At 37.0% G+C, this 21,030-nt stretch overlaps 1 protein-coding gene across 7 annotated transcripts in view; it reads left to right on the forward strand.

Annotated features, from left to right (window-relative positions):
• ELOVL7 (ELOVL fatty acid elongase 7) overlaps positions 1–19,477 on the forward strand; it is a 31,399-nt gene extending 11,922 nt beyond the window's left edge. For 5 of the 7 annotated variants that reach the window (XM_056513771.1, XM_056513769.1, XM_056513770.1 and 2 more), the window contains 7 exons: positions 7,748–7,836; positions 9,813–10,003; positions 12,234–12,314; positions 12,845–12,901; positions 14,632–14,737; positions 17,536–17,672; positions 19,038–19,477. In XM_056513771.1, coding sequence (XP_056369746.1) covers positions 7,773–7,836; positions 9,813–10,003; positions 12,234–12,314; positions 12,845–12,901; positions 14,632–14,737; positions 17,536–17,672; positions 19,038–19,241 — 840 coding nt within the window. In that variant the 5' untranslated portion in view covers positions 7,748–7,772 and the 3' untranslated portion in view covers positions 19,242–19,477. Of the gene's footprint in view, positions 1–3,672; positions 3,903–6,690; positions 6,879–7,747; positions 7,837–9,812; positions 10,004–12,233; positions 12,315–12,844; positions 12,902–14,631; positions 14,738–17,535; positions 17,673–19,037 lie in introns of those variants that run through there. The other 2 variants (XM_056513775.1, XM_056513772.1) reach the window with 2 other exon arrangements.
• The last annotated feature ends 1,553 nt before the right edge of the window (positions 19,478–21,030 follow it).

Here is a 21,030-nt window from a genome sequence, read left to right on the forward strand (position 1 = left end):
AGAGTGATGACTTTTAAAGGTGGAGCATGTGAAGTTCTTGACAAGGGATCTAGTACAGGATTGAGTAGGCGGGACTGGTGATGATGTGGCTTCCCTACATTACTTCATTATCAGCTTAAAGGGATCTATGACAGGGCTGTTATTCCCACTTTTCTTCCTTTCTGTGGCATTTCAGTTTGTGAGTTTTAATGTTTCCTTTGCACAAAGCAGTTCAGTCTTTCAAGTCTGATTTGACTGAGAAATAATATTTCTTTTTCTTTCTCAAAGCCTAAGCTTTTGTTTAGATTGTTGAACTGCTGTGGCTGTTCTGCAGCTGCCTGGGGCAGACCCAGTGGCAGTGATGCTGTGGGACTGGTCTGCACAGGGGCCTTTATCATTCAGACACTGGTGGTTGGTTCAGTGTATGTGATCCAGGAGAGTGGCCATGTAATTCTGTCTGGGAGCTGGGTACAAAGCAGGGCTGTATTCCTGAAATTGTTCCCATAAGAAGGGGATTTTCCATGTGTACTGTTACTGTTCAGCTTTGCTGTGAAGTCTTCAGTATCTGTTCTTTTAACAATTTACAGAAGGGTGTGGAAGCAAATACAAACTGGTCTTTATTTTACACAGCAGCAGAGTGGGAAATCAGTTTCCCACAGACAGAAAACCAGTGTGAAGTGTGGTTGAAATGAAACCTGTTTTCACTAGTTCTGCTAATTAGAGTACTTTAGTCCCATAAGTGAATAACAGATTTGATACCAGTTTAAAAAGCAAAGGATGAAATAAAGAGGTGCTATGTAAAAAATTCAGTATGGGCAACCACACAAGATAAGCTTTAGTTATCTTATTGAATAGTTGCAATGAGGAATTTTATAAGTTGATGTTCTAATAAAGTTTTTAAGCATCAGTAATCTGTTTTAAGGATGTCCACTTTCATCTATCAGGGGCAGTGTTTATAAGCAATGTTATAAAAAGGAAAGAGCCATCTAATTTTAGGCAGGATGGAGCAAACTTGCATGTGAGATGAATCTCTCAAAAACTGGGCTGGATGATTGAGTGAAGGCATTAAAATGGAAACGGTGACAGAAACTTCTCTCAGCAAAATTCTTAACAACAGGTGACACCCAGCTAAAGTTTAAAACTTTGTTGCAGAATATGGGTGAGTAATCCGTGTAATATAATAGGCAGTTTGTAGTTACTTGCCATGTGACATAAGGGGAGTAATGTAGTTAAAATAACTGCAATTATGTAACACACAGCCTTGGGAAATAGGAAGGGCAGAGCTGGTATTTCCCAGGTAAATTTTAAGATACCATCTGTGAAACGTCCTAATTTAATTACCTTCTGAACTTCAAGAGCAGAATTAACAACAGTATACAAAGTGATTCTGAAACATGAAAGTTTCATAATTGTGCCTGAATATGTAAGCTGGTATTACTGCCATTTCTTAAGCTATAATTTTGAAATCAGACCTGCATGGGTCAATGCTTAATGTCGGCTCCACCTCTTCCAGTGGTGTCTGCAGAGTGGATGATCCTCCAGAACCACTGGATCCTCATCACTGTCTTAGCAGGCTAGGTGTGATACACCAGAAACTTTGCTTTTGGGACCTGGCCTGGGTGGAAATTAGACCACTGAATTCTGCACTGGGTTTTCATAATCTCCAGACATTTTCTCAAGAATCACTGTCTGTCTGTGTTTTTAATAAGCTTTTTTCTCTAATGTAATTTTTTAATGTTAAGTGTTTTAAGTTCACACTGAATTGAAAATTGTCTTTTGGAGTGACAGAGCTTATGTTAGAGTGTTTCATTCTGTTATGGTTTTTTTTCCTTTTTGTTTGTGTGAATATTTTTGGGATTTTTTAGAGGGGGTGTTTGTGTTTCTTTAGGGTTTTTTTTTGTGAAGTTCTTTTGTATGCTTATTTCGTTTAGTGGCCATTAACATTAAAAAATCGTTGTAAAATTACTGTTTAAAAGCAAATCTTGATATCTGTTTTATTATTTTGAAACTATGTAGGGGGAATAAATGAGCATAAAGAATGGCAAATATCTTTCATGTGGGTTAAGCAAAGGAACGTGAAAAACTTCTTGTTCTCATTTAAAAATTAGAAATATTTGAGGCATATCAGTAATTCCAGTTACAAAAATCACTAATAGTTTTGTGAGCTAAGTGAACTGGAGCACTTGTAACAGCTTGTTTCCTTACCATGTCTCATCATCAGACATTCTCATATGGTTTGCTGTAGAATTTGTGGCATTTTTGTTGGTGTAAACAATCTTATCTGCCCTTGCCTGTCCAGGAGGGGTAATGGTCCAGCTTGGAACTGGTTCTGCCAAGCTGTGTGCCTTAGCTCAGTGCAGTTAGTGGGCTTTGCCAGCTGTCTGCTGAGCTGCAGGCAACCAGAGCACAGCAGATTACTTTGCTCTTTATCACAAACTTTTCTCTCCTTTGCCTCATTTATATCTCTTGTTTTATAGTGCTGGTGGCACATTTTGTTGAAGATGTCTTGAGAAATTATGCTATTACACTGACTTGAACTTAGGTGCACAGTATTATTTCCATTGACAAAAAGAAAATTTTTAGCTTATTTCTTTTGAAGAGCTGAATATCTTGCATACATTTTTGAGGTGATTTTGACACTTATTTTCCAATTGCATGTGTTTGAGAGGACTTCTTCTGTTGTTTGGAACTTTTCAAGCTGGGCAGACTACTTACATGACTACATTTTTGAGTTTATATGAATAGTTTGTAATATATCATTCAAAATAATCCAGTTTTGAAAATGATTCTGCTGGTGTTGCCTAATTTTAAGAGAGTTTGCTACAAACTGGAAAATCTATTGTGCATTTTTATGGCATTTTTAAATTTTGATATGAGCAGAAAGGGGAAGATTGTAAATAAAAGTGCTAATGTACTGATTCTGTAAGTACCTTAGCAGATAGATAAACCAAATGTATGTTTTCCTGACTCAACTATCTCTGTACAAATGCATAATGGGCAGATGAGTTTATAGGATGAAGAACTAAAACTGTGTATTTAACAAATGGCCTTCTCTGGCTCCAAATCTTTGACTCTTCAGGTGAACTCTTTCCAGTCTCACATTTAGAAAATAATTTCTGTAGCCTACAAAACTGCCAAACATTTTGAAAGATTGCATTATGGTCAAAGCATTATCAGGTTACTTCTTAACAACACAGAATGTACTGTCAAAAAACAGCATTTCAAAAATGTTTTGTTTTTTCCTGATAAGCACAAGCTAGTTGTTTATCTGGTATGTAGGCATGTAATTTCCTTTTTTTTTTTTTCACTCTGCTATTAAAAAAAGGCAGGCCTTGATCGTATTATTTTCCAGTGTGTATGAATGTGTGTGAACTAAGTATAATAAGGTAAGATGAAATATCCTCCATGCTGCCATTAACTCTCCTTTTGTAAGTGGTTAACAAAAAAATTATCCTGAGAACCTAACATTGTCAACTATTGTTCACACAAGTGGATTTAAGAAGGGAAACTGGGTAGCTAGTTAGAAAAATAGGTAAATTGTAAAGCACATTGAAAGTGAAATAGAAATGTCATATATAAAAATTGGTGTTAAATCTTTTAACTGTAGGAAAGTTCTGAACAGCACTGTCTTTCTTGAAGATATTATTTCTTAAAGCAATTGGAATTAACTTACTGTATTTTGCTTACCTTTAGATTCAGATTAATTGATCAGTCACTATTGAGTGGTGAGGCTGGGGCTACTTTCTGTGTAAATCCTTCTCTCAAGTCACTGAACTCCAGAGTCACTGAAGTCCAGAACTTTCAGAAGTCTGGTAACTATGGTGGAGTTTCATCTTGCTTGACTATGAACAGAAAAGAAATCTTGAAGGCTGAGACCCTCTGCTGCCTAAACTTTTGACAACTCTTTTAAAGGAAGAGGACCTGTGAGTGCTGGGGTCAGGAGACTGGGACAAATCCCTCACCATCAGTATGGCTAGGGCCAGTTTCACTATTTTCATCATCTGCCTTTCTACTACAACTAGAAGAAATCTATTGGAAATAGTCCAATTCCAGATAAAAGTCTCGCATTTGGCCTCAATGCCTAACAGGTATAAGAGCTGCTATTTAAACAATGACAACATGTTTGCCTGACTTCTGATGCAAAAATTAAAGTGAAGTTGAGAAGTCAAGTGGGTAAATGTAAAGAGCTGTCTATTTGTGAGTTTGCAGTTGTTGAATGACAGCTGTAAGAGGAAATAACAATCAACACCTCAAGCCCATTGTAGTGGGTTGACCCTGTCTGGGTGTCAGATGCCCACCAAACCATTTCTCTCACTAGCTCTTCACAGCTGGACAGGGTCACAACAAAGGGTTAAGATAAGGATTGGGAAAGATCATTTGCCAAATATCACCACAGGCAGAATGGACTCAAATTAAAGGTAATAATTGAATTTATTACTAACTAAATCACAGCATGATAATGAGAAGTAAAATAAGCCCTTAAAACACTTCCCCCACCCCACCTTCCCTCCTTCCCAGCTCTGCTTTCTCCCCAGCAGCACAGAAAGAGACAGGAAATGGAGGCTGCAGTCGGTTCATCACATGTCCCTGCTGCTGCTCAGGGAGAGGAGTCCTTCCCCTGCTCCATGGGGTCTCCCCCATGGGAGACAGTTCTCTGTGACCTTCTCCAGTGCAAGTCCATCCCATAAGCAACAGTTCTCCATGAGCTGCTGCAATGGGGTCACTCTTCCATGGAGTGCACAGTGCACAGTCCTTCAGCCACAGCCTGCTCCAGTGTGGCCTCTTTCTCCATGGGTCACAGCCTCCTCTCAGGCATCCCCCTGCTCCAGCAGGGTCTCCTCCAGGGGCTGCAGGTGGATCTCTGCATCCCCATGTTCCTCCAGGGGCTGCAGGTGGATCTCTGCATCCCCGTGTTCCTCCAGGGGCTGCAGGTGGATCTCTGCATCCCTGTGTTCCTCCAGGGACTGCAGGTGGATCTCTGCATCCCCACGTTCCTCCAGGGGCTGCAGGTGGATCTCTGCATCCCCATGTTCCTCCAGGGGCTGCAGGTGGATCTCTGCATCCCCATGTTCCTCCAGAGGCTGCAGGTGGATCTCTGCATCCCCATGTTCCTCCAGGGGCTGCAGGTGGATCTCTGCATCCCCATGTTCCTCCAGGGGCTGCAGGTGGATCTCTGCATCCCCGTGTTCCTCCAGGGGCTGCAGGGGCACAGCTGCCTCACCATGGGCTGCACCAGGGGCTGCAGGGGAACCTCAGCTCTGGCCCCTGGAGCACCTCCTGTCTCTGCTTCTCCACAGATCTTGGTGTCTGCAGGGCTGCTCCTCTCATGCTCTCACTCTGCTCTTCTCTGGCTACAATTACAACTGCACAAACATTGGGGTTTATTTTCTTCTTCATCTTAAATCTCTTATCACAGAGGCATTGCCACTGTTTCTAATTGGCCCGGCCTAGCTGAGGTGCATGCATCCAGCTGTGCTGGACATAGAGGAAGCTTCTCATAGTCTCTCACAGGAGTCACCCTGTAGCCCCACCACTACCAAAGCTTGCCTATGCAAACCAAATACAAGGATATTTAATGGCAATTGATTTAATGCTAGAAGCTACGCTGAATTTTCTGGATTTTTAAGATCATTTTTTGAAGCAGATTTCTTGTTTAACTTTAGTCTTGGTCAGCATGTTGAGCTAGCCAGTCTGAGTGCCAGTAATGTGAGGGTGGGAAAACTGAGTGGCAGTTAAGCTACTTTTCTTCCCAAAGAACCAGTTAAATATAATATGATTATTTGTACTCAGTGAATAAATTTGTTGAAAAATTGGGCCATGCTCTGCACGAGGTTTCTGTGGGCTTTGGTAGAATTCTGTTATAACCACTGCATGATGTACTTTCAGTTTGCCATGCCTTTTCTCTTAACAGACTGTTCTCATGTGTCTGAAATGGAAAGAATTCTGGATTAAAAGGATAATTTATTTTAATCGGTCTAACAATTTAATACAATAGTTATTTATAAAGTAAACATTTTTAATGGTTCCTCCTCAGCACCGGTTATGGCTGAATTGCTTGGCTGTCACAGTTGAGCACGCTGAAGTACCTGTTGTTCAGGACAGGGTTGGATTTACGTGCATTTGATATCATCCAGAGTTGGCTTATGGAGCAAGGTGACAATAATATTTATAATTTGCCTCTAACCATAAAATCCTTTCTCTTATATGATTGCTAGTGTCAAACGCAAGAATGCTCCTCATGTTTCCATTAGTAAAGAAGGAGGATGCCCCCTACTTCTTTTGTCAGCACCTTTATCAGTATAGAGTGCTGAAGCAAATATTGTAATATGAATACAGGATGCATGAAAATGGTCAGCATGAAAGCAGTGACATTGAGCTGGGCAATGCTGATGTTGCAGGATGATATTTCTGAAAATGTGAACTTTAAGGAGACTTGCAGAGGGAGCATTTTCCAAATGGGAAATTGGTGGTGGTTGCAGATATTCAGAGACACAGGACAGAAGTGCAACCAGGAAAACAAGTGGGCAATAGAAGAAGTATGGAGATGAGGTGGGTCAGATGAACTCTAATGGAGGCAGGCTTGTCTGGGTTGAATCTTGCAATGAAGAGTGAGTGTAGTGGCTAAAAGTTCCTGCAAGATGGCAGTGGACAGGATGTACTTGTAGAAGTGGAAATAAGGATGGAATTGTTTTTCTGCACTGTTAAGGTGAAGATAAATGAGAAGATGACAGTGGGGAGATCTGAGGAGAAAGATACATTACCATCAGGAATGGAAGAACTAGAACTCTAAACCTGCATCCGGCTTAACCTGGAGGAGATGCAGAAGGGCTGCAAAGGAAGGGAGTTGTTTATCAAGATGTGCTGTTTCCTGAAATAATAAATAAATACTACTAATAAAGGTGAATACAGTGTGAAGATTGCATAGGGGTATTGAGAGAATTCATCTGGTAAAGTGAGACACTGAGTAGGTAGGGGAAAAACACCGTCAAATATGCTGGGATATTTAAAAGGTATTTTCTAGGGGGAATGAGTTAAGGGAAGGGCTGATGAGGGCTTGATTGTGGACCAGAAGTCAGTATTCCTATATGTATACTTCTTTGAGAAATTTGACATAAATAGGAGGTACTGCATGCAAAGTGGATGTGCTGGGTAATTTTTGTGGGTTAATGTGTTGCCATTGGTACTGTGACATTCCATGATTCTGGTGTGGAAACAGTTGATTCATCAGAGTGGGATTTGCATACTAATTATAATATGGCTAATTATTGTATTCAAAAGGAGGATGCTGACATATTGGTACTTTTTCTCCTTCCCACATACCTTAGAAATACTTATTTAGAATTTTTTTTTCAATAATAAACCTTGCAAAGCTGAACTTCCTCATATATCAGCAGCTTGGACTTTAAGTGGAGATGGTGATAAAAAATAATTTAAGCATCTGTTCTTTATTCATATTTTCCTCTTAATTGTAATGGTTAACCACAGCACAGTTTCTTGAGATAACACTTTATGGCACGGAAACACCTGGTTTGTATGTAGAGATTGCAAAATCGTATTGTTGTGCATAACAGCTCTGCTATAAATTAGACCCAAGGATAGTGGGATGTGGCCAGCTAATGCTTCCTGATCTGTATTTCACATATGGTGCACTGCTAGCCTTTTCTCTTTTTTTACCACTCTGTTTCCTGAAAATCTGTCCCAAAAAAACTTTATTAATCTTTCTTCATTGACAAAAATCTGTATTTCTGTTTCGGTTTGTTTCCTGCAGGCAGCATCATAAAAATCAAGTGAAAATGGCATTTAGCAATCTGACATCAAAGGCTATACTACTGTATGATGAATGGATTAAAGATGCTGGTGAGTCACTTAAATCTAAAACTTACTAACTCACAATAATTTTGAATAGCAATGTGTAGCTATGCTAGGTGTGCTGTTTATCAGCTTAGAAGTAGCTTTGTCATCCTGTGAATATTTATAAGACTTGCCAGGTTACCTATTAACATGGCAGTCTAGTTTCTGCATTTTAAAATAGGAAATAAACAAAACCCGGATAGTTTATGGATATAAACTCTGAGTAAATTAAGTGCAGGCAGTGATTCTCCTGTCACTCTTTGGTTGCCTGAATATATAGTTCGAGTTTTTCCTATGGTGCTGAATGTATAGTTTTAACTCTTTTTTTTCTTACCAAACAATTGCATTTTATCAGTTAATTAGTGCAGGCACACTGCATTCCTGCATTTTGCTCTTGCAAAATGGAAAAAAAAAAAAACCAAAACCCCAGCACTGGTAAGTTTCAGTATTTTGAAATTAATCGTCAGAGTAATTAACTCTGTCACAGTGGTGCTTTGAAAAACGATGTTAATCTCTTGTTGCAGTTAGTAAGGGATATTAATCACACTTTGCTTTTATGTTGCCACTCTGTTATTCTGTATGCTGTTATTCTATATGCTATATTCTGTATCAGCAAAAGCTGATAGAGAAGATCTCAATTTTGGGATTAAGACCCATCAGTCTCAGCGTTTCTCACTGTGGTAGAAAGATAGTGACAGGGATTATCTAATTCCTGGAAAAAAAAATTAAGTGGTTAAGGTTTGATAGATAAGATTCCTGATCTATCATTTCTAGCATAGCTGAGCACCACTTTTCTTGTTCTGTCAACGCAGAGTGTACAAGTGAGAAGGGAGTTTAATCAGTGTGACTCATGGGGTGAAGTGGATTGGATGGAGCAAGCATTCCTGTTGCAGTGTCTGTGACCCCAGAACCTGAGTTGTCTCCATGCCCAACAGTGCTTGTATTTGGCATTTTGTATCATAGTGTTAGTGGTAGAATATGGTTCTCTCAGGATCAGGCTGAGAAGAACAGCAAGAAAGGTTTGGTAGGAGCAGGGCAAGGGTGGATACAACAAAAAAAGACAGTCGTGAAGAGATGGTAGTTCTCTTGCAGTAGAAGAGGGAGCAGATTCCTCATGCTGCGGGTCACAGTCATTGGTCTGTGGGCAGCAGCACTGGCACATTACAAGCTGTGAGCAGCATTGTAATGTGCTCTCCTCCTCAATCTGTTTCTACACTTCCAGTGGCTGTTAGCCACATCAGAGAGGTGAAAGGTTGCTTGAATGCTGTGGGTTGAAAATTCGCTGATTTGAAACATTTGGCTATGAATTAAACACTTGACAAAAATAACAGTCGCATAGCTTTACCCTTAAAATACAGCAGCAAACCATGAAAGCAACAGTTTGCGGAGTCAGTAGTTTGGGATCATTCTGAACCAAATCTTCCAAAAGTCAGTATAAAAAGAAAATTAAAGAAAATAAAAATTGCATGAGGTTCACTTGCTTGTGGAAAAATGTGGCAGTCTTTGGTGATCTAGGACTCAATTATGAACCAGTACAGGGTACAATGGAATCACAGTGATGCTCAGATGAAATACCTGCCAGCCTTATCTGCAGGGAGTGGGAGTGGAGTGTGCTTAGGAGGAGGTGCCTCTTCAGTACAGCTCTGACATAACTGTGGAGTAACTTGTAAAATTTGCTTGTTGTATTATAACTTCTTTGTTGTATGAAAGTGTGTACTTTGTCTTGCTGTAAAGACATGTCACTGAAAATCATGTCACTCGTGATTCTGTGTCTTCATTATATGTGAAGAAAGAAGCACTGAATCCTACATGGTTTAAATCACATTATCCAGTCAGTATGGATTTGAGGTGAATGGATTCTGAAACATAATCGGTGACAGAAAAACCTAGACCATCAAGAATTAAATACTTTTCTGTACCTGTTTTAGTAAGTATTGTAGACATATGATTTTTTTTTTTTCTTCTCCCCCCACCACCTCTAGATCCAAGACTGGAAGGCTGGCCACTCATGTCTTCACCTTTTCCAACAACATTTATCATTGGAACCTACATTTATTTTGTCACTTCCTTGGGACCCAAACTCATGGAAAATAAAAAACCTTTTGAACTCAGGCAGATCATGACGTTTTATAATTTTAGTGTGGTAGCCCTGTCTTTATATATGACTTACGAAGTAAGTACTGTCTTTGTAACGTATTTCTATATTGCATGTTTTTAACAACTAACTTTTAATAAATTTATTAATATAATTCTCAAACTGCAATTCTCAATAAAATATTACTGTCATGGAAGTAATTATATTCCTCCAAGGTGTATGCTAAACTTGTAATTCTTGGAAAAAGGGAGTAAGTCATACCCAGAAAGAGAACATGAAACATTTTGTGTCATTATACATAATATAAAAAGTTAAAAGTTTTCATCATTTAAATTCTTTGCAGCAGGTAAAGAAGACAATATGCTTTTCTTAGTATCTTGTAATTGTTTCTGTCCTACTAGGTGATAATGTGACAACCTGCCCTTAAGGGGAAGGAACAACAATGATTCAAACACTCTATAGAGTATGTCTGCTATGAAATCATCTTCAGTTAGATCTGCCTTTTAAATGACGCAAATCAATGGCAGAGGTTAGCAAAATCTAATTCAAGTCATTTTTGTCCTTTAAATGAACAAACAAAACCCCTCTAAACAAAAAACCTTCAACCTCTGCCCCCTGCTTTTGCCCCCAAGCCCAAATTATGAATATCTTTAACACTGATTTTCCTCACAAGCCCAAAATAGCAAATTCTCTTTTTTTTCCCAAAAGCAATGTTGAGATTGTGCTGCTGTTGGGCTTTACTCATTTGTTGGGATTTGGTGGGCTTTGGTGGGGTTTTTTGAAGGATAGCTATTTGTTGGTGGTATTGTGTGAATGACAGCCTTATATGTTTGCTTGGTGGAACATCACTGTCCTAGTACTGACCCTGTGCATGACTCTCAGGTTAAGTGGCTATTTCAGGTTTAGCAAACTAGTAATAAAAAGTTATCAGATTATTGTGACAAATTGGTAGGATATATTCCTGTTAGCTTACTTTGTATGACTCTTAATAATGAGTTACAGTGAACTACCTGGCATTTCTTCTAACCTCTCTAAAGGCACTGGAGCAGCAGCTACTTTGTGTAATGACTGTTGTGTGGAAAGTGGTGGGAACATTTAGACATTTTTCTGAAAAATTGCCAAATTTCCTTTTGGAATTGGGTTGCAAGTTTGGTTTTAGTTATAAACCTCAAACAAACAAAACCACACCAAATAATCCTACAAAGAAACAATATAAGAAAAAAAAAAAAGCTTCTGTTAGTGTCTATCACTGGCATGGTATTCAGTAAGTCTGCTGTCAAGGCTTCCCTGTCACAATTTCATGAAAGAGTGCGTGGACAGAGTGTAACCGATTGAATGTCTGCTGTTGTCTGGTGGTCAGCAAGAAGCTGATTCTTTCCCTTTTTGGAACCAAGTCATTTGGTGGGTATTTTAGTACTGTGCTGGTTTGCTAGTGTTCAAAAAAACATGCTTTTTTTAAGCAATCAGTCCTTTCAGGAGGTTAAAAGGACTAAATCCTGCTCTGTTAGGAGAGGTGAAGCTCTTACCATGTGTGAGTGGATAGTGATAATGAGAAGAATCACAAAGATATAAAATACATATGTCATAGTGGCTGGCAGTAGAATAAACCAAGTATAATACTAATATTGTTGCTCTTGTCCAAACTTCAATATAGTCCAAGAGAAAAGATTGTATTATATTTGGTACATATAGTCCTTTGGTCATATGTGTGCTCTCAGTTGTAGCTTCTCGTCACCCTTATGAGTGAAAAACTAATTAAAACATTAAGTTTAACTAAGCAGAATTTAAGAAATTATGATACTAAATATACATCATGCATATTGATTTGTTCCTTGTCTTTAATGATAATTAGCAATGGCTTTCTGTTGTGCTGGCTTTGTTAGAGTATTAAGATGATTAAGATGCTGTGTTGTAGTCTTTTTTGTATTAAGATACTTAGCTGTGATAGCAATTTTCAAAAGACTAGTATTTGGTTTTGTGGTCTTACTTAGACAGTAAGTTGTTTTTTAACACTGGTTTTGAGATGCATGTCTTTCTTCTCTTCAGTTACTAATGCTGAAATAATGGGTGTAGGAAGAAAATTCTTGTCTATGGGTGTGGTACTGGAATTAGAAATTCATTAATCTGCAACAGCAAAGGATTTTTGTGGTAGCTATCCCACACACAGGTAGATGATTGACAAAGTTGCTGATTTAAGGTGTTTTTAATATTGTTTTTCCCCTCCTGCTTAGTGATTGCAAAAGTAATCCAAGATTAATGAATTTTTCAAAAGATGTAAACTTAATCTTTGCCCTTTTCTTTCTTCCAGTTTCTTATGTCAGGCTGGGCCACAGGATACTCATTCCGGTGTGATATTGTTGACTACTCGAGGTCACCGACAGCTCTAAGAGTAAGTTGCCAAAGACAAAGGTGAATTGTTACCATAGAACAATAGAATGGTTTGGGTTGGAAGTAACCTTGGAGATCACCTAGTTCCAACACCCCTGAAATGAGCAAGGACAATTTCCACTAGATCAGGTTGTTCAAAGCAGTGTGATATATATTTCCTTTCTTTTTAGAAATTATTTTTGAACAGCCTGCTTTTTGAATGCACTGTTGTAGAGTGGAATGCACTAAATGGAAATGACCTCTTGCATAATATAGAGTACATGAGTTAACTGGAGGGATGGGTTGGTTGGTTGGGTGAAGGAAAGAGGCAAGGAATTAATTGGCTTGTTTTTGTTGCTTTTAAAAGTTCTTTAAGTTTAAAAATTGTTTTATGTTTTTAATGAAAAACCAATCAAACTATACATTTAAATATTTCTGTCAACCTTGGAACATCATTCAGCCCAGTGATTTCTTTTATATAGATAATTATTTGTCCTGCTTAGTTTTGTTTACAACTTTTATGGTTTGACAGTGTGATTTTTACTCTTGCAGATGGTGCGAACTTGTTGGCTTTATTTCTTTTCCAAGTTCATTGAATTATTAGACACTGTAAGTTTTTCTTGCCTAATAAAAGAAGTTGTTCTCTTTCCTTTTCATAGCTGAAGAACTAGTGCTGTTCAGGGCTGAGGACACAAGTTGCTTTTTATTTAATCTTCCAGTCTTAAACCATTAGAATACCATTACATTTACCATCATGTTTACCCCTATTATCTCTCTGTATGGTAATGTCTTTTTACACTATTCTTCCTTCGTTATCAGGAAAAATGTTAATGAGGGAACACACCTTTAAATATTTAGGAATTCTGGATAACTTGTCTGTTTAACAGCTGAGTACACTAATCTGTTATGCTATGGCAATGCTTGTCTCAACACTGCAGATAAAAAACAGTTGATCATGCTGAATATTTTTTTTACATCATCTTCAGATTTTGTCTTCCCCATCAATATCATCAGCAGCTTTGAATGTGGGACAAAATTGCCATACCTACTTGCTCTAAACTCCTGAGACTGTCTTGAGTGTTGTGACTATTGAGATGTGTGATGATAGGCTGACATTCTAACCTCTTTTAAAGAAAGTCTGAGCAGCAATGCATTGAAGCAGAATGCAGACCTCACTCACCACCAGCAGCTATCTTACCAAGACTGGCACCAGATACGACTGACTAAGACATTTTCAGATCACCTTCTGAGTGTTGGAATCAGCTGCAGTTCTATTTGCCCTATGGTTTGGGGCACAATAGTGGTGGTTCAGGACCTGACTCATGAGCAGTGAGGATGTTCTACATCCTTTGAGCAAAGCTGGCCATCTGCAAACATTCACGATTCAACACTAGAAGATCTTACTGACTAAACCTAATGGAATGGTAATGCAAGTGTCAGGAATGCTAAAACTAGAAAATCCTGACAAGTATGTTCTTCTATTTGCCTTTATTTGCCTCAGGTTATAGTGCTCCTTTTTAATTAGTCCTGAGCCTGATTTTTTTTTTTTAATTTGTTTTGTTTGAATACAGACAATTAGGTATCTGTTTCTTATCACCTTTTTTGTTTTATTGCAAAAGTAATTTCTTAGTATTTAAATCAGCTGATTCCAAATGTTTTCTCTGGCACACCAGACATCTTTTTTTCTGTATCTGATACTACACTTTTCATGACCTGATTTCTCCTTAAAATTTTTTTACTGTCTTCCCTTAATGTTTTGCATGATGCCTGCCCTTTAAAATAGGGCCTGTCAATAACAATTAAGAATACCTAAATATATTCTGTACAATTTTTATGCTGTCCGATAGTAGCTAAGTCAGAGTTCATAATAAAGTGCTATTTCTCTACCACAGTATTTTTTACTGTTAGTTCTTCAGTTAATTTTCACAAATGGCCTTTCATTAATAGTTCAGGGGACTTAAAATGTGATGTTTGTAGAGACTTCTCAATCCAAGCTAGTCCATTTTACATGGTTTGTTGCACATGTAGGAGATGGCTCAACCTTTGGCATTTAGTTTCAAAGGCTGCCTTGGCTTTTGAGATTTCACAGGTGGATTTTACTTATTGGGTTTAAGTAATTATTAAGTAAGTAATTAGTAGTATTAAGTAATATTTAAGTATTTTTGAAAACTAGTTTGCTTAGCCACACACTCAGTTTTCTTTTTTCTCCCAACACTGTAACTGTGCAGAACTTTCAAATGTATAGTAGTGAGCAACCAGTACTGATACTACATTTTTCTTTAAATATGTTGGGCTTGATTATCTTCTATAACATTCTGTTCATTAAAAATCTGTTTCAGATATTTTTTGTACTGCGTAAGAAAAACAACCAAGTTACATTCCTGCATGTTTTTCATCATTCCATTATGCCGTGGACCTGGTGGTTTGGAGTCAAATTTGCTGCAGGTATGGAGAGAGAGTGGAGTTACAGTTGAACATATCTTCTGGTAGTGAAAGTTACCTATGGTAGAAAAAAAAAAAAAAAAAAAAGAAACAGAATTAAACACTTTGGAAACAACAGTGTTTTTAAATTTAGACTTCTGTTGTATTTTATGGACCAACTGAGATCACCATACTTATTTAAATGGGTGGGGATTACTCATTTTTCCTGTTTGATGGCATTTTGTTCAGTGTTGAGATTTCTTGTGGGGGTGCAGAGAAGAGAGCTGGGTACAAGCAAAGAACATCATTACATGAAAAAGAGAAATCATTGAAAAATTGTAAGTGCTAGGGGAGATACATGAAACTAATAACTCTGTTAAAACTACTTCATTACCATTTCGCCCCATACAGTGTTAGAACTGAGTTGGAGGGGAGGACTGTGTTCATTTTTTTTCCTGTTTGATAAGTTACTTGGTCTTTGCATTTACTTTTACTGGCTTTAAGTAGTATGTATGGGATTTATTTACACCTGATATTTCAGCTTTCACAAAACTACAGAAATATTTTTTCTGGACCTTCTTTATAAAAGAAACATATTTGAATTGTTCTGAATTTAAATTCTTTGACCACTACCAGCTAACCTTCACTTTCTCCTTTCCTTCTTGGTGTGTCTTTGCATGCATTTTCTTATGCCACATTATCAGTGTGCACCACTAATAAATATAACTTGCCATGAGAATAGTCTGAAAAGCACAGAGTGGAGAAATGCACAGAAATTTATAAATCCATTTCTGCAACAGTTGAGGCTTTTTTAGGAATTGCTACTGAGAAATAGTGGGGTTTCATACCTGTTTACCTGGAAACATGTTTTGTGTTTTTGATTTTTTTGTCCCAGAAAATTGGTGATGAATTGATGAAGCAATTGTTCCATTGCTTTTCAATCTGATATCTTAGTGTCTGTTTTATGTCTGGCTTTTTTGTAGATAAAAACAGACAGACCCAGAAAGCACTCCAGAAAATCTGTAGAGTTTTGAACCTTTCCAGTGTGCAGCTTTTCATTGTGTATAAATGGATATACTTCTGTTGTATTTGCTGAGTGGATTGATTATGTATTTCTCAAATCTTGCTGAGTGACTGGTATTAAATTAAAACTGTGAATGGTTGTCTCAGCATACACCCCAGTGTGTTTATAGGTCTGCGAAGAGAAACCTGCAGCAAATAGCAGTCCCTCCTCTTCAACCTTGAAAATTTTCCACTTATAGTGATTAACTTTCTCCTTTTTATCTGGGTGTTGGATCAGTATACCAGCTACAGGCTTCTGATTTTGCATCAGATTCAAATTTCCCGTGTGATAATTTGACAAATACTTTCAGCAAAGTGTGCAAGAATTTTGTCCTCTGATAGTAATAGTCCCTCATATTTATGCAGAGCTGTGTTTATTCCAAAAACTCTATTGCTTATCTTTACACTTATCTTTCCAAATACTCTTGTTTGGTAAGTTAAATTTTTTTCCAAGAATTTCAGTCCTGCTGGTGTTTACTTTGTATTCAGTTTCATCAGTGCTTGTCCTTCTAAGCAGCATTGTCAAGTTTTCAACCTGTTTGTAAAAAACCCAACAGTTTTGGATGGAGATGCTGTTTTTTCTCTGATCTGATAAAAAGAGAGAATTATAAAATCATGCTTAGTATAGTGTTGCTTTTTGAAGCATATTTTTATACTGTTGTGTAGGTTCCTTTTTTCTCTGCTTTAGCCGTTTATTTTTTCTTCTGAATATTCACTGCACAAGCCAAAAAAAGTATGTATATTTGAACTGTAAGAACATTCAAATTATTTTTAAAAATAAAAATAGCAAAGTTTCAAAGAAAGTTTGCAATCACAGCTGGAGGAGTTATTCCTGCTCAAGCTGGAAGATTAGTGTGAGCTACTCAAAACACAAAATATGCTTTATTTTTAATTGGAATGATTCTAAATGGGAAAATAGCACTCTTTTTCTCACTAAATGTCTCCTTTTATGTCTTCTTGTTTTCTTTTTGATGATCATTGTTTCCATGTCCATGTTTCTTTTGAAAATACTTTGCTGTCTGCTGCTTCTTGGATCACTTGTACCTCTAACTTCTTGCGTTCATTAAAATAAAGCTACTTTGAGCAGGATCATGTAACTCCATGGTTAATCAAATGAAAAAGTGTTTCCTTACTTGTTCTTTGAAAGCTCTTGTGTTACCAGTTTCAATTATAAATTTATCCCAGTATGGTCTCTATTTAAGTTTCTCTTTCACTGTAAGTATGTTTTGAGATTAACAATGGATTTGTGGGACCCTGGTTCATGATTATGAAAACTTACTGTCTGAAACTGTATTTCATTCCTGGGGAATTTGGAAATCTGTATTGAGAAGAGACTTGTTACTTACCCTCTACAACTTTTTGAAGTTCATCATAATGTCTAGAAAGGAGGCAAAACCCAGGAAGAATGCTTTCTACTAAGTTTTCTGTGTCTCTATCAAATATATGCTTTAATAAAAAATAATTTTAAAATGAAACAAAAGAACAAAAATTCCACTAAAATGTTTTTGCATGTTATTAGATCAGCTGGGTTTAATTGCTCTTTTGGGAATGCTTAGGTAAACCTTTTGTGAGGCAAGAAACTGATATGATCCATCAGAACTGGTATCAATCCAATTCAGGTAAAACACCTTGAGGGTTAGTCAAAGTCTAGATTTTGTAGTACATGTTTTCCATACCCTGGCTGAAGGCAATCTGCTAGGACCACAGTGACTTTTTAAATACCCGCTGTAAGACTACTACTATGTTTTGCTTTTCTACAGGTGGTTTAGGAACATTTCATGCCTTGCTGAACTGTATTGTGCATGTTGTCATGTACACTTACTATGGAATCTGTTCTTTGGGACCAGCCTATCATAAATATTTGTGGTGGAAAAAGTATATGACAACTATACAACTTGTGAGTAATTGTCTTTGACATATGCATCTCTCAAAAACCTGATTGTAGCTAACACAGATTTAATGCAATAATTTTTTTCTTCCACAAACTGTTTGTGGAGTTTACAGTTGGTATAAGACTTACTAATGTATTAACTGAGGATAACAAAAGGTGTGAGCTCTCCACAGTAAATGGAGATCTTAAATCTGCTGACTTCTGCATTCACTGTAATCAGATTTAGACAAATAAGCTTTTCAGTTATGCAGTACTTGATAAATATATTTACAAGACTCATTGCTTGTATAAAAAGTTTCAAAATATAAGCACCAAGAAAATACAATTTATGTACAGGATACACATCTGACTAGTAACTACATGTAACATGTAGTAAGGAAAGGGAAAAAGTACTTCTTTAGCGTTTGATGTTCTTTCATAGAAAATGTTTGTGTTTAGAAAATTTACCTCTCTCCAACCCAGAGCATTAAAACTCATTCTTGCAGTAATTATATTGTTTCATCAGCTTTAGGTCAATTTCAAAATGTTGCTCTTCTGAGTGCTCTTTCATGCCCACCTCATTTAATAGATGGATTTTCAAAATTCAGTTTCTGGCTAAAGAATTGGCTTAGAATGAGCAGGGATGCTGATGGAGGCGCTGAAGGGGCATCCTGTCTGCTTGCACCAGGGCTGGTTTTAGTAGATGAGTTCATGTAACCATGTGTAACTCTGAAATATGTAGCCTGAATATTTATAACTTGGTCTTTTTGACCTGGAGGCACTACCAGTGGACTATTAACTTGGAGTTCATGTGGAGTGTCTTTTTGTCACATGCTAGTGTGCAGGGAAGGTGGGAACTCTTGTTCACTAATCCTGTAATGGTTGCTTGATTTTCTTTCTTTTTTTTTTTTTTTTTGTTTTTTTTTTGTTTTGTTTTTTTGTTTTGTTTTTTTGTTTTGTTTTTTTGTTTTGTTTTTTTGTTTTGTTTTTTTTGTTTTGTTTTTTTGTTTTTTTGTTTTTTTCCTGGCTAATTTTCCTAGAGGAGCCTCCCATTTGTCACTGAAAAACACTGTCTGCCTCCTTCCTTTTTATCTGAACTGGCCAGAGTAGAATCCTATTCTCCTATAAGTTTCTTAGTTTGTCCCAGAACTTCTCTTCCTTTATTACGTAAACCTATTTTTCAGTGGAGTAATACTGTGGGGAGATGGGCTATAAAGGTGTATCTGTGTTACATTAATAAGATGTATTGTCCCTGTTGCTCCTGCTTTCCCCCCCACTCTACCCTTACCATCTGTTTTTCAGCAAACAAGCTATGCTGAAGTTTTTTAAACTTCTGTAATAAGGTTGTAATTTATTTTAAAAGTACTTATTTTCTTCACCTTCTTCCTCCAGGTCCAGTTTATTATGATTACAGTCCATATAGGACAAATCTACGTCATGGATGATTGTCCGTACCAGTATCCAATTTTCATGTTTATTATTTGGCTTTATGGCTCTATGTTTTTAGTCTTGTTTCTCCACTTCTGGTACCATGCTTACACCAAGGGACAAAGACTGCCAAAAATGGCAAAAAATGGCATCAGCAAAGATCAGTGAAAGAAATTATTGTCTATAAAACCAAAGAGGTGTACATGTCAAAGGGGAAACTTGCACTACTTGACAATCAAGATGTTTAGGTGCGCACACTACATGGTGTATATTTTGTATGTTTTCTTCCAAAACAGAATTTGTATTTTTACCATAAGTTATTTGGGATTCAGAACGTGGGAGTGGGGAAGAACTGTGGATCTCTGATTTAAAAAATAAAAATAAAAATTAAAAAAAAAAAAAAAGATAGATGATCTCTATCTAAGAAATGCACAAAAATAAAGATAATTGGAAAAACTAAAATGTGTATGACAAGTACTGAGTACTTTGAACACACTTTGAGGGGGATAAAAATTACTTCACTTTAAATGTTGTAAGTTGCTAAGACTGTCAGCTGCATTTTATTGTAAGAATGATTCTTCAGTAAGTACTGTTTATAGACTCTAAGGCATATTAATACAGTTAATACATAAACATTGTTACATCTGTTTATAAACTATATTTAAAGGAAGGATTGTATGTTAATCTGTCAAGACAGGGTTTCATTTGAAGATCAAAGATTTTTGGATATACTGTCTTTTACTAGGAGAACTGAATTCATTTCATGTTCTACGCAGTTGAACATTATCATAAATGTTGGAAAGCTACTAATATGGGGATTATCTGAATTGTCTTGTAGCATAGTGATCAAAACATCTTACTGATTTGTTCACTGTAGTAGCCAAATATTATTCAATGTGTCTATGGATATACTTAATACTGGTAGCCTGTGCTGTTTGTGAAGTGGGGCTAGGAGGATTATGGAATCTTTTAATTCAATAGCCAAAACCTTTGTACTCAAATAAAATGTAAAAGAATTTTGACTTAATGATTTAAGCTTAAATGTCGCCTACCATGATTGTACTGTGCTCTATTTTCTTCCATTTCCATTATCTACTGAAATACATGTCTAGAAAGAGTTTGTGTCATCTTGGTTGTTTTTATTATTAGGGCTTGTTTTTATCAGCTCAAGGTTAAAATTACTCCAATTGTCTTGTCTGGAGGCAGGCAAAAAAATGTGACATTCTCTGAGCTTTTGAAAGTGGGGCAGGCAGTGATGACTGGGCATGGCTCCACTCTGTGTAGAATTACCAGTATGTTGTTTTCCAAGGTTAGGCAGATTGTTAGGGTCACAATAGTTTGGAAATCAAAGGAACTTGGTGTTTGTAAGTTGCACTTACTGCACGAGTTTATTAAGGAATTGGTGCACACAACAGACCTGGAAATGAGGAATTAAATCTGTTTAGATTAATATTACCATTAAAGGTACTGTTTTCTACAACACCAAAAAAAAGAAACTTGCAATATTTGCTTTTTACTTGATATGATCTGTGGGATTTTCAATTACTCAAAACTTTGAGGCATATTTTAATAGCCTCCCTGTTACACAAAGAGAGTAAGCTTTGTCACCTGTCACACTTTTATTTTACTGACATTTATGGTGCATTGTAAATGCTAAAGGAATGTAAACTTTAGGTTGGACATGAGTTGCAAATGTTTTCTTCTGAGATTACATCAAGTTTTTAAAAGTAAATAAAAATAATTTATATTTTATGTATTCACTATTTAATCCCTGTAGCTGTCTGCTCTCATGGCAGCTTGAAAGTAGATGTCAAAATATTGGGATGACATGAGATTTGAATTGCAACCTCTGAATTTTAGATGCTTGATCCTAGAATCATCACTGTTCAGTTTCCAACTCCCTGGCAGTACAAGTGGAGAGAGGTGCTTTATCACAAGATCCTAAATAGTTGTGATG

This window comes from Oenanthe melanoleuca, chromosome Z (assembly GCF_029582105.1).
Source record: "Oenanthe melanoleuca isolate GR-GAL-2019-014 chromosome Z, OMel1.0, whole genome shotgun sequence".
In the NCBI taxonomy this organism is placed as follows: domain Eukaryota; kingdom Metazoa; phylum Chordata; class Aves; order Passeriformes; family Muscicapidae; genus Oenanthe; species Oenanthe melanoleuca.